This window comes from Taudactylus pleione, unplaced genomic scaffold, assembly GCF_031769625.1.
Source record: "Taudactylus pleione unplaced genomic scaffold, aTauple2 ptg000120l, whole genome shotgun sequence".
Classification (NCBI taxonomy): Eukaryota; Metazoa; Chordata; class Amphibia; order Anura; family Myobatrachidae; genus Taudactylus; species Taudactylus pleione.
Genome location: NW_028284522.1, coordinates 12,835,655 through 12,849,571, shown reverse-complemented (window position 1 = coordinate 12,849,571; position 13,917 = coordinate 12,835,655). Strand labels below are relative to the sequence as shown.

Sequence of the window (13,917 nt, the reverse complement as noted above, 5' to 3'; positions counted from 1 at the left end):
TGGATTGTGGGGGTCCTAACGGGGTATGTGCTTATTTGCTCGGTTTTTATGATGTTTGTCATTTTTTGTTAATGTTTATGTAATGTTGTTGGGCTTGTGATGTACATACACCAATCGGTGGGTGTCTTGCTGTGTCTTTAGGTGCCACTGCTGGGGGGCGGGGCCGGTTCACGACTGTGGAACGCAGGCTCTCTGGTCTGTGGAACGCACTCTGCGGTCCCCATGACGATGTCGGCTGTAGTTTCCGGAAGTGTGACGGTCACGTGCTTCCGGCGGATGGTTCCTGACGGACGGCTGGAGGCGCGCGCCGGTTGATGGTAAGGTACATATGGGGGGGTTATGTGGTTATTTTATGTGTTTTGTTTGTATTGTGGTCCTGAAGACGGGGCTTCGGCCCAGAAACGGCTGTAGACCGAATTTAATACATTTCTATATTTGCATTTTCAATTACTCTGAGTGCCAATTTCTTTTGGATTTCTGTGGATTGATTTAATTGCGCACCGGAGGCAGCTGTGTTGGTGTTGTGAGTGCCGGCAGACTTTGGATTATATATATATATATATATATATATATATATATATAATTTTATTTATTTTTTTCACATACATACATAGTTACTACACAGTACATTGAACAGGTATGCTTCCCTACCTCCAGTCGAAGAAGGCCCTCCCCAGCGGCTGTCAGTCATATCTTGAACATATTTCTGGTACCTTACATCAATGCACTTTTCCATTTTAGCTTTTATAATGCGGTTGATAACTTCAGCATATCTCTCATATGGGGAGCCCAGTGATTCACTGGCCATTATGTTGCATACAACCTGGATCGTGATATTGGTGCCCTTCACGCCCTAATGGAATAGAAAAAGAAATATGCAAAGTCAAAAATATATTTTCTACTTTTATGTGTACATGTGTTGTAGCACACACACATCCATATGTATATAATGCCAATCCACATAATGGAGAGTTTAAAACCTGGCATTTGATCTAGAGATTCAGGTTTTGTTTAAATACAGCTCAGGGACACTCAGTCCACAAGTTCATTATCTTGTTGGCAGAGCAACAGAGTGGTATAAGAAGGATGAGACTGCAAGAAATGCTTTACACCCATTTTTGCAGCACAACTTCTCTAAATTAGCAGCAGATTTGTCTTGTTGCCAAATCCAAGGGCCACTGCTCATTCTCCTTGATCTCTCTGCCGCTTTTGACACTGTGGATCACCCTCTACTGCTGCATATACTTCACTCCCTTGGTCTACGTGACACTGCTCTCTCCTGGCTGTCCTCCTACCTCTCTGAACGTTCCTTCTCTGTTTCCTCTCATGGTGACTCCTCCCCCCCCACAGCCTCTTACAGTAGGTGTTCCCCAAGGTTCTGTTCTTGGACCTCTCCTATTCTCTCTCTATACATCTTCTCTAGGTAAACTCATCAGCTCTTTTGACCTCCATTATCAGCTCTATGCTGATGATACTCAGATCTACCTTTCCTCACCTGATCTTTCCCCCTCTCTACTGACTTGTATCTCCAACTGTCTCTCCGCTATCTCTTCCTGGATGTCCCAGCGATTTCTCAAACTTAATATGTCCAAGACTGAGCTGATAGTCTTCCCAACCTCCCACATAACATCATGTCCCACTATTTTTTTATTAATAGATGGCATTACTATCTCATCTAGCCCCAAAGTGCGTTGTCTTGGAGTCATCCTGGACTCTTCCCTCTCCTTTAAACCACACATTCAGAACCTCTCACAGTCCTGTCGTTTCCATCTCAAGAATATTTCCAAGATCAGACCCTTTCTCACCCAGGATGCTACCAAAACCCTTGTATATTCACTGGTCATGTCCAGACTGGACTACTGTAACCTTCTCCTAGCTGGCCTCCCCAAATCCCATCTCTCTCCTCTCCAGTCTGTGCTCAATGCTGCTGCTCGGCTCATCTTCCTCTCCAAACGCTCTACATCTGCCTCCCCTCTTTTGCAAGCCCTCCACTGGCTCCCATTCCCTTTCAGAACCCAATTCAAGGCTCTTACACTCACTTACAAAGCCCTCACCCATTCCTCTCCCATTTACATCTCTGATCTCATCTCCCTTCACTCTTCTGTCCGCCCTCTTCGTTCACTTAATACACGCCGCCTTTCATGCCAATTGATTACTTCCTCCCACTCCCGCCTCAAAGACTTTGCCCGTGCTGCTCCTCACCTTAGGAACTCCCTCCCTCTCCCTATCAGACTCTGCACCTCTCTACCATCTTTCAAACAAGCTCTTAAGATCCACTACTTCATTAAAGCCTTCCAGCTCTCATCCTAACTTGCTGCTACATCTTCCTTTCTCCCTGCCCACCCCATTCTGTGTCACTCCTGTTTGTCTTCCCCTCCCTTAAAGAATGTAAGGTCTTTCGAGCAGGGCCCTTTACCCTCTTGTGCTTCTCCCTACTGTAATTTAATTTATCTCTTACTAGCCACTAGGGCAACTAACACTTGGCTGCTTATGCGGGCGTTAATGTCACTAATATAGCAATGTTTATCCATGTCCTGTATTGTATTGTATTGTATTGTAAGTCAATGGTTACTTTGTCTATGTACTTTGTAAGGTGCTGCGGAACGTGGCGCCATATAAATAAATGATAATAATAAATAAAAAGGTTTTGCCTAAGAGAAAAACTACAAAGGAGGGGTTCAATTTTTCATTCAGTGTCCCAATAAAATGTTTAAAAAAAAAAAAAAAAAAAAACACCACCATAAACAAAAAGCATATCTATCCCGCGATAACGTGTTTCTTAGATCTACAATACCAAAAGCTTCTAGTTTCACACTCACACACTTAACTACACAACAGTTTAAAACCCCAAACATGCAAACAATTGACATCCCCCCCACCCCTTTGAGAGTGAGACGTATACAGACAGACAGATTTCGGACTTGAACACTACAAATGGCTGTTCTACAGTTTCAGAACTATAGTTGATAGTAAAGTTCATCCCTGGAGATACAATTTTGTTCCTGGCCTGTTGCATTCAATGCTTGGCAGATATTTTATTCAGGAAGTTATCCAAAAAAGTTTCAGAGTAAGGATTAGTAGAGGTTGTGGGAAAGAGGGCAGATTTTAAAAAACAAACAATTGAAAACAGCTGGCCTTACTGTATGCGGACCTCTTCAATGTTATTAATAGCGTATCAAGACGTTTAGCAGTAAAGGGACCACTCATCTTCAAGATCACTGACTTAAACAGACAATGTTTCAATCAAAAGCTGCTTTATCCTCAGTCCAAACACTGAAGTCTTTAAGAAACATTAAAATCGTACCAAACAAGACTACAGTTTCCTAGGTCCAGCTGCTCTAAATATTGATAGTCCAAATACAGTACATGCTTTTACATTTGAAATGAGGAGTTTCACTAACAAAGTTTGTAGGTTAAAAGCAGATCAGATTTAAGATATTAAAGACTTTAATCTTTCATCCAGAGACTTCACGGCGTACACACCATTCATTCCAAGACAAATAGAAACAGCCCAAATTTGGCATCTTCCTCCCTCTGACATGGGAAAAACTATTTCATATTACGCTGGGATACACAGTTGGAAAGAAGAGAAAACCACAATGTTCAGTCTGGAAAGGAGAATTAAAAGCAAATGTCTAATCAATTTAAATGTTAAAAGGAGGAAGTTGAAGACATGTCTAAGGGCTTAGGGAATTTCACGCTCTTCAAATGTTGCAATAACAGGATCCATTTGCATATAAAAAATTCAAATCTAATTAGGAATTTGGCATAAGGATGGCACTTTATCAAATGCACAATGGGACATCAACATTAGAGATCTCAGAATTGCAAAGTGTTTAGGTCTCCATTATACTGTCTGGTTCTGGGAGAAGTTATTCAGAGGGGTTGGGTATGGTATGCCGGCAGTCAAAAACCTGACACTGGTATCCTGACAGGGTTAGGATACAGACACCTGTCGGTAGGTATACTAACCCTTCTACACCTACTCCTAACCCTCCCCGGTCAACAAACCTAACCTCCACCCTAGTGCCTAAACCTGACCCAGCTATTTACCTTCGGGGTAACGGCAGTTAGGATGCAAGTGCTAGGGTTCTGAAAGGTGTCGGGATGCCAGCACCGGTATCCCATGTGCCAGGATATTGACCACATCCTCTTCAGAGTCATTGAATCAATGTAACAATTTCCACAATATTACAGATGTAATACTATATGGGACTGAATATTTATATCTTTAGAATGACATGGAAGCAGTTAGATACCAATGACACAAATTTTCTAGATTAACGTTTCTTACTATGAACGTTTTGGGACTGCAAAGAGCTTTAAACCCAGAACTCCTATGTCACAATCAACATTCTTAAATATATATACACACCAATATAAGAATGGTGTGTCAGTAGATTTTTGCACCAAATTTGGAACAAACAGGCAGAGGATATTTTCATGAAAACTGCATCATTGTGTAGTGGAAAGTCCTAGAAATAACCTGCACTGTGTTTCATGATGATCAGTCACATTAGAACTGAGCAATAACAAAAAGTTTATTGACATCAATGTAAGATAGGTGTGGCACCATGCGCGTGGCCAGTAAGGGGTGGGGTGAGAGGTGCTATGGGTCCGCGCTCACTTGAATAGGATAGGCTACATAGCAGTCTGTCCACGGTGCACAGTGTGACATTGGTGTGAGTGGTGGGTGAAGGCGCTGCTGGTCACGTTGATCACTTCCACGACAGGGCCCCTATTCAAAGCAATACAACTAGAACACATCAAATAAAAAAAAATGTTGGCAGAAGCAATGTCATCATGGGTGAAGCTGTGGGTAACAGGGTGGTAATATATATATTATACATACACCCGAATAAAAGGGACACAAACCCTGATCTCAAATAAGACACTGAATTTAGCTTGTACAAAACCATACTGTGACAAATTTGTGTAAAAGGACTCGCAATAATTGTATACTCTATGCCTCCTATGTGTACATATGCCGATTGATAGACAGTATACGATATTGTACAATTATACTTGCTATCAGATTAATTCTTTCGAGCGAAACGAGGGACAAAAAAAAAAATTAATAAATATATGATTCCAGTGATTAGGTGTTCACAAATCCATATAAAGGTAAAACAATTAGAAACTTTATATAATATAACAAAAGCTATGTTGATGGGAAAAAGCTACAGTAGCTGCATCTTCTCCAAGAAATCCATCACAAGTCTGATATGGGCCTGCAGGCCTCTCCGGTGAGTGGGCAAAATTATGCCATTAGTAGGAGATGGGAGAGGAACCGTAGGTGCAGCTAGCCATTCCCTACTAGATGCATGGTGCACAATGAGTATGTTCCATCATATATTTGAGTTTTGAACATTGACATTGCTTCGAGTAGAGAGATTTAAGAACAGATAAAAAGGCATATGGTAGTCATGTAGAGAAAGTGGGTTCATAAGTTTTCTTAAGGAGACAGTATATTTTATGCACACTGTAGGGTTGTATTGGGAGAGCAAAATGGCTACTGACAGCCATCTCTATTCATAGTTCTTATGTGTGTATCAGACATGAAGTGGTGTATGAGGCATGAAATGGTAAAGGAATGTGGAAAGTAGACAAAGCCAGAAATCCTTTAGGCGTTGCCTTTTGCGATGTATGCCTGCGTTAAGTTTTATAAAGTCTATCAGTAGTTAACCAATAGAGTAGTTTGAAGTAGGTTTATACCCATATTAGTAAGAGTTAGCTGGGTATGACAAGTAGGATGCTATAGAAGCAAAGACAAAGGAGATTCCAGTGGCCTGCCTTATGCCTGGATCTGTCTGCAGCTGGTGGCCAGGATATTGTTCGTTCCAGCTATTCTGAATAGACCGAGGCTCCTGGAACATGTAACCATTTTATAAAACATCCAACGCCAAGTAACTATTATTCTTTTAGATCTTGTTATTTGTTGTAATAAACTGCATCTTTTTTCAAGATACTGGTTTGTGTGGCTTAACTTTTTGTATCCAAGAACCTTATTTCATACAAGGGTAGAGTGCTGCTGGGGTGTTTTTTTTTTTTCGTTTGTTGTTTAAATAATTATAGTGCTTTCAAGTGACTCAGATTGTCTGAAAAGTGTAACCTATGAGTAAACTGTCAATAGGAGCACAATTCAATAACAGTTGGAGTTTCCAAACCAGATGAGGTTATATTGCACCAATCCCTTCAATATTAATCTTTAGCCAACAGTAAAAACGATCACACATGCAAGTCTCCGTTTTTTACTTGGCTGCTTCCTGTATTTTAAGGTCACTTTAGACGCAAGCCATATATTCCCGTTAGCTATGCTCGTGTGTTCTTCTAAAACACTGAGGGCTAAGCACAAAAGAAAACATTTCTTTGGCAAACACTTCTCCATTCAAAGCCCTTCCAGAAGCTCAATGCGTAATTACACTTCCTAAAGAGAATACATCCAGGTCCAAGCAGTCAACAGGATTACATTATCATAATGAAGCTGGTTCAAATTACATACTGGGCTTTTCTGTGTTACTACACCCTAGAAAAGCTTGGTATGAATGTGCTAGTGTTCAAAACAAACAAACAAAAAAAAAAGTTATTTTTCCAGAAGTGCCATTCTAGTGTTTTTTCCATTTGTAGAAAAATTTTCCCCCCAAAAAACTTTTTTTGTGTTCATACTACTACATTATCTCTGCATCGCATTAAGTAGCATTTCAGCACTGAATACTGTTGTATTTGTTCCTCAATTTTAGTCCTCTAAAATAGGTCATGTTTTAGGGTTTAGATGGAAATAAGCCAGGTTTTACTGAACAAAAATTATATTCTTTAAAAACCCCAGAATTTAAATTTTGCCTAAATTTGTGGATTCAACAAAAACAAACAGTTTCAGGAAATAATGAGCTTTGGCAGCAACAAAATTAGCAATTTATGTTAAAGTATGTTTTTTTCCCCAACTAACCATTCTTTCATCAGGGAGGGAGAGGGTCCCAGTCTCCCAAGGTCTCCCCTGCACATCAGCGCTGGAAAAATCATCTGCAATAGTGATCTAAAGCTATAAAACACACCTATTGTGCCTTCCTTACTCTATTAAAAAGGATCACTCGACCTCGGTTGTAATAGTTTCGGTGGCCGAGCAACAACTTTGCTTGGCCTCTCCAGCAACAGAACTTCTATATTTGGGAAATGGTGGTCATAATACAGGGAATGTTCCAGGCTAGGAATCAGGAAAGCCCTTTCTTGCTGGAGAAATTGGACTTCTGTCCTTGCACCGCAATATTTGCAGCACTAATCTATCTCTAACCCCTTGTGACTCATGGTATGATTTCAGTCTCTCATGGCCAGGTGAACAGTTTGACAATATGCCATTCAGGTTCATTCTGCTGATAGGTCCACAATAAAGGATGGAAATACATATACTGTATCTTTTTAGAAAACTTGTACAATTAGCATGGATGGTATGCCCGAAGAAAAACTTCAGCTAAAAAAGACGTTCGACTGCATCTTTTGTCCATTTAGGTTTTGAGTCCGTGGCTCGTGGACAAGTTCCATGAGAGGATAAGGGCAAGATAACAACTCTAGAGCTACAGCATCATTAAATGTGGTACTCGCTTAGCCATACCAATGGACACTCAGCAGGAATGCCCCCTCTTGCCATATTTTTCCTTAATAATTGAGCATCTTGCAGTCACAAATCATACTAACTCAAACATTTATGGAGTCTGTTGGTACGCACACTAGAATTGCTCTCCATGTGGATGGAGTTTCTTGGCAGCCACAGATGTGAATATTACCCTCCTTCAGACTTTTCAATTCTAGGGTTACCTGGATATGGTGGGTAGGCCCATAACCTTGGTCAAGATTATGCTAAAAATCTATTGATTGCATTTATATATTATTAATAATTTGGAGTTGTGCACCTGAGATTTGTCTGTTTTTTTTGTGGTTGGAATGAAAACCTGGTAAAGTATGGGCGCAAATGACAATCGTCCATTTGCTCACAAATTACTGGAAAATAGCCAAAAATGGTTGTTCAGACAAATTGGTTAAAACACACAAATTGAACAATTTTTTGTGTCCTTTTTTCAGTGTTTAAAACCATATGATCAACCGTCATTTGCTGCCATACATTAGCAGGTTTTCATTCCAACTAGCCAGATTGGACAGATAATTGTGTAGTGGATGGCCAGCTTAAGATTTCCAAATTATATCACTATCGGATGCACCTTCCCTACATTTTTTGGAACTGCATCTATCAATTACTCAAATTGGGACAATTTTCACACAGTCACTAGACAGCATTTACTACACATACCTCTTAGCACATGTGAATCCCTGATCCTACGACAAGCCTCTATCAAGGTCCTACTGTCCATACCAGGTTTGGCCAACCTGTGACTCTCCAGACACCAGCTGTTCTGAAACTACACATCCCAGCATGCTTTACCAGCTAAATGGTGGGAGGGTATGCTGGGACTTAGTTTGACAACAGCGGGGGAGCCACAGGATGGCCAGGCCTGGTCGATACTATACTCAGAACGTCAGTCCTCACTCCTAGTTCCTAGGAGCCATCATGAATCTTCATGTGAGGAAAATCTGGTAGTCTATGGATGACAAGGAATATGAAGAGACCTGTGCTACCACAGCCTCCATTTCCATTTGTGTCTGCATTAAAAAAAAAAAAAAAGTGTCTTTAAAATAATCTATAAGTGGGACTGTATCTCAGCTTCTCTTAATAAAATGATTCCAAATAAGCACAGCGCTTTCCTTCATATTTGGTAGCATTGCCCCCAAGATTCACCATGTCTGAATTCTCATTCCTAGATTTTTTTGTAAAAATAATGAGAGTTTTGGAAAAACCAATTATTCCTAGAAACTATTAGCTGTATAACTGCACACAAATATCCACATGCATTATATAGCAGCAAAATGTATAAAGTGCATAGGCATTGGAGAGGATGAAAATGAGGCAAGACCTGAGTGACGCAATGTAACAAAAGGACTGAGGATGAGATGCATCAATGCTTCTAAAGAATGGAGAAGTTGCCCATAGCAACGAATCCACTTGCAGCTAGCATTTTGTTATCCATTAGCCGATTGGATGCTATGGACACCCTCACCAGTTGTCAACTCTTTAGGTGAGCAATAATAATAAAAATTACCTCAAACTCTCGGTTGTCATTGTTATACTGAACTACATCCATGACATATTCAGCAATTGTATCAAGGAAGAAGGCAAAGTCCATTTTTGAAGTGATCGTCAAGGGCTTACACAAACTAAAAAAGGGGAAAAAAAAAAAAATATGAAGGATTCACAGCAGTATCTCCCCAACCATAAAGGCTGCAGATTCAGCATAACAAAGGGTGCTGCTCAGTATATCCAGCACACACTAATGTCAAGTAACTGTGAGAAGTGTTGTGTAACTCAAGGAAAATAAGTCCTAAAACAAAAAATCCTAAAACCAAAAAAAGCCAACTACTGCACATACAGATGTGTCCACATACATCTATTCTCCGTGCGCTACACAACGCGGGAGCTCCGTGTGAGTCTTATTAGCACAGTGATGTGATTAGATAGCACAAGCCGCTTCTGCTGATTAAAATATGCAGCGTGCCTACGTTCTGTGTGTGACTGCAGGTGTGTCTGCATGTGAAACACTACGTTACATTGTCAATGGCTGTAACACTGTAATGTAGCTTTTTTTTTATGCAGATACACCCGCAGCTGCACACAGAATACAGGAATGCTACATATTTTAATCAGCAGAAGCTGCTTGTGCTAACCATTTGCACCGCTGTGCGAATAAGATGCCGAACGAGGGCTGCTGAGCGGGCAAGGAGACTAGATTTATGAGGACACATCTGTATACACACAGCTGCAGTTAACTGCAGGGGAACAGATCACGCGAGTCAACGCTTATTTCTGTTCACAGCTCTGGACAGTAGTGGTCCCAACAGGGAAGCTGCAGCTCTGCCTACAGAAATATAGACATAGGTCCTTGCATGCAATGGTGGCAGCAATTACGTCCCAATTGCCTATCAGCCTCACTGTCTAAAAGCACCATGTGAATGGATAGACCAGCGATTTTCAACTCAAGGTACACTAGGCAAGATTTTAAAATTGCCAAGGCACACTATGCAGCGTGCGTGACTAGTGATAAAACATACACCGGCTCCCACCAAAAAAAAAAAAAACAACCATAAAAACACACTACAGTACAAGTGCGCTGAGCACTGTGGCGCACAGTGGTTGAAAAATACTGTGATAGAGGAACAATATTTATTGAAACATATAATACACACAGAAACCAATTGGATATTAGCCTAATTTTCAAAATTGCAATACACACATGAAAGCTACAATGAAATGGTAAATGCTAACATTTTCTTGTGCACTAGCTGTATAGCAAGTTGGAAAATAGATCGTGTCTCTAGTAGCAGAACACAGATTAAGAAGACTAATTATTAATGGTGCTGAAACCTTTACACTACAATCTCAAGTGTTATTCCAACTATTTCCTTATACAGTATGGAAAATTTCCTAATACCACAGAATACTTCTATTCAGAAAACAGTGTGCGTCTGGCCAGCCAAGCGAGACATTATCCTGAGTGCGACAGGACAAACATATATTATAATCTGAGATGCAGAATTTTCTCTTCCTTAAATACAACCGGTTACATAATTTCATTTACCGCCAATATAAACCAACCTGAGCTATTTCCAGAAACTACAGTCAGTGTTACAACAGTGTGCATTTCCCTTAATACATTTCAGAATTAGATTTGCTAAAATAAGTTTGTTTTTTTAGACTTTGAAAAAAAAAGAAAAGTGTTTACATTGGCTTAAACACAGATTTTCAGCACATAAACTAACAGCAAACATTAACAAGCTAAATATGTGATTAATGTGTTACTAGGAACTCTGAGGTTGGATTATAGGATGTACAAATTCACATGATCTGTTTATGAATTTTCATACATTCTATTCTGTTAGTTAGTGTAATAAATGATCAATCACGGTGCCCTAGAGAATCACCATTGCTTTTCATGGCAACACTAAGCCAAAAGTTTGTGATTGAGAAATTCAGGAAAAAAAAAAAAAAGGTAGTAAAGTGAAGTAAGTTGTGCTTACACGTCATCCTTAGGCTTATGTGGTGATGGACAGGTTTGTGCTTCTGTTTATCCATATATTTACATTACATCGGCCATAAATAAATTTGATTTAGTGCTGGACCACCATCCTGAGGCACCTCTGCAAGTGTCCCGAGGCACCCGAGAGTGCCACGGCGCAGTTTGGAAACCACTGATGTAGACTACACAGTCGGGCAGATGTACTAAGCCTTGGAGAGTGATAAGAGATAAAGTACCAACCAATCAGCTCCTGTCATTTGTCAAGCAGTCTAACAGTTAAGAGCAGATTGTCTGGTACTTTGTCTCCATCCACTTTATCCTCCAAGGCTCAGTGCATCGCGCCCCAATCTGTGTTTAAAGACAGAACATACAGGTAAAGATATGACACAACCTGTGATTAGAACATCCTTTAGTTTATTGTATCGTTCGCAGCACAAATTCCAGCTGCACCTGTAGGCAGAAGTGATGTGGGAGAGGTTAGGCCAGCAAGTACCCAGCCAGATCAGCATAGTGCAGGGATTTGAAGCGCCGGTGGGAAAAAAATGCACCAAAAGGTGTTCACACTCAGATACACAGTTTAGCACTCACTTACAAACAATGCATTATTAATAAGCAACTTACTTGAAATCTTTTGTAATTTTCTCATAATTCTCTTGATAAGCTAGCAGTTCTAGCACAGTGTCCGAAGCCAATTTAATAGTCCTGGGGCAATCAGAGTGATTTTGTGCCAGAGAGGCCTGCACAACATCTAGGTATTCTACAAAGCAAAAGTAAAAAGCCTTGTGAGGATACAACACACTATATGCATCAATTCATGGGAGACTAGAACCAAAAATTAATTCAGGTTGCTTAAAAAACAAAAACTTTGCTGGTTCTTTGCTTCTAGGCAAATAGGATTCAGTCAGGGTTCCAAACCACTATAACCACAGTACAGCCGTGTCCAAATACATCTTACTTGCATGTTAGCCCTTCTAATCGTGCCATGCCGCGGTGTGACTCAGTACGAGCATCTTTTCGTGCAAATTTTTACCGTCAAACGAGTCTTACTCGCAAAGCGATGTGATCAGGACACATAAGCAGTTCTGCTGATTAAAATTATATGCGGCATGCCTATAGTCTGTGTGCAACTGCGAGAAATGCTGCGTTACAGTGTCAGTCACTTTGCAAATAAGACGCATTTGAAGATAAAGTCGCACGAAAAGATGCTATGCGCTACAGAGTCGTAAGGCACTCACGCGTTATGTTTAAAGCAACTTGTAACACACGGAGGTAAGATGTATGTTGACATATCTGTAGCTCCATCAAAGTCATGAAGCAGACAGACTATTTTTTTTGCAACAACCAATATTATATGTTACACATAGTAAGTAGGCATCTTGGAATCTTTGCTTTCAGACGGCATTAAAGGATTCAACAAGTATGATCAAACCTAATGTTCATTAGTGTTTCCTGGCCTTTTCCTTCCTCTGGGCTGCCTTTGCTCTCAGTTTATGGAGGAACAATTACGATTTATGGTAAACTCAGATAGCATTGTAGGGTCTAGTAGAGAATGTGGGCGATACAAACCACACATTGTTATTCTGTGCAAAGAAAGAAGCTACAAATAGAGGAAGCAATTCACTGGAAGCTAATGCAGAACGTTATTAACCCCGACACTTACATACGTATATATTTATAGAATGCCTGGTCAGTTTGCATAGAAAACCCTCAGTATGCCACTATTTCACATGTGGACTCTTGACGTGATCGTTGAATAACTAACACACAAATGACAGTACTAGTGGGGTTTGTTTCTTTTGGCAAACAAGAGGTCGTCTGGACTCTATCACATATCATCAATTAAAATTCCGTGCAGGTCAGAGCTTAGTTCTAGAAGCAGCAATGACTAACAAGTGCTCAGCTGTAATATGGTCTCTGTGCTACCCTGACTGAACAATGAGACGGTCCAGCTGCACAGGAAGTGCTGCCCACATTTCATTTGGCACACTGGCAAATAAACCTATGACTGAAACGAATGGTGAAATTAGGTTTCCCAAATTAAAGTCGCAGGGAAGAAACAAAACAAAAAACACACATGATACTAGTCATCATACCAAGACAGAATTGATTTCATAAGGACCAAGTGTCTGAAGGGAATGGGTATGAAATACCGCCGGCCGCCCGACAAAAGCAGAGTTAGAAGCAGCGGAAACCCGACAGCGCTGGAAACCCGATCGTGGATAGATAAGCATATACTAACCTAACCCCCCTAATCCTCCTTAGGAGTGCCTAACCCTAACTTCCCCCCCCAAGTGCCTAAGTCTAATCCCCCCCTCTAAGTGCCTAACCCTAACCACCCCCTTCCCCGCTGCCTAAACCAAGTCCCCCGGGGGGGTGCCTAACCCTAAGCCCCCCCCGGGGGTGCCTAACCCTCCCTCCCCCTAGCCTAGCCCTAACCCTCCCGGGGGGGGTGCCTAGCCCTAAGACCCCGCCGGGAGCCCTAAACCTAACCCTGCCCCCCCCGCGGCTGTCCGCTCGCGGAGCCTGGCATCACCACGATCGGGATGCCGGGCGCCGGTCTCCCGGCGTCGGGGAAATGCGGGCGTCTACATCTAGACACCCGGCATTTCACCCTTGCCGGGAAACGACAGTCGGGAAGCCGGCTGCCGGTATTTAGGCAGTCGGCTTCCCGATTGCTTTCAGTCTGAAGGTTTATACAGTCATGACTATCTTGAATGAGAATCCCAACAAGCCGCCCACAAGCTATTTAAAGACACAGAAGGGTTTTGTCAGGACCCTCCATTGTGATGGACCCATGTTT

General features: G+C 41.3%; 1 protein-coding gene across 1 annotated transcript in view; it reads right to left on the bottom strand.

The window, feature by feature from the left end:
* The window catches only part of LOC148524230 (putative serine protease K12H4.7), a 72,895-nt gene that overhangs the window by 40,828 nt on the left and 18,150 nt on the right, over positions 1-13,917 (bottom strand). Inside the window, exons 4-6 of the mRNA XM_088472068.1 lie at positions 11,739-11,874; positions 9,147-9,261; positions 652-853 (exon numbers count right to left, since the gene is read on the bottom strand). Of these exons, the coding sequence (XP_088328194.1) occupies positions 652-853; positions 9,147-9,261; positions 11,739-11,874 (453 nt within the window). The remainder of the gene's footprint in view (positions 1-651; positions 854-9,146; positions 9,262-11,738; positions 11,875-13,917) is intronic.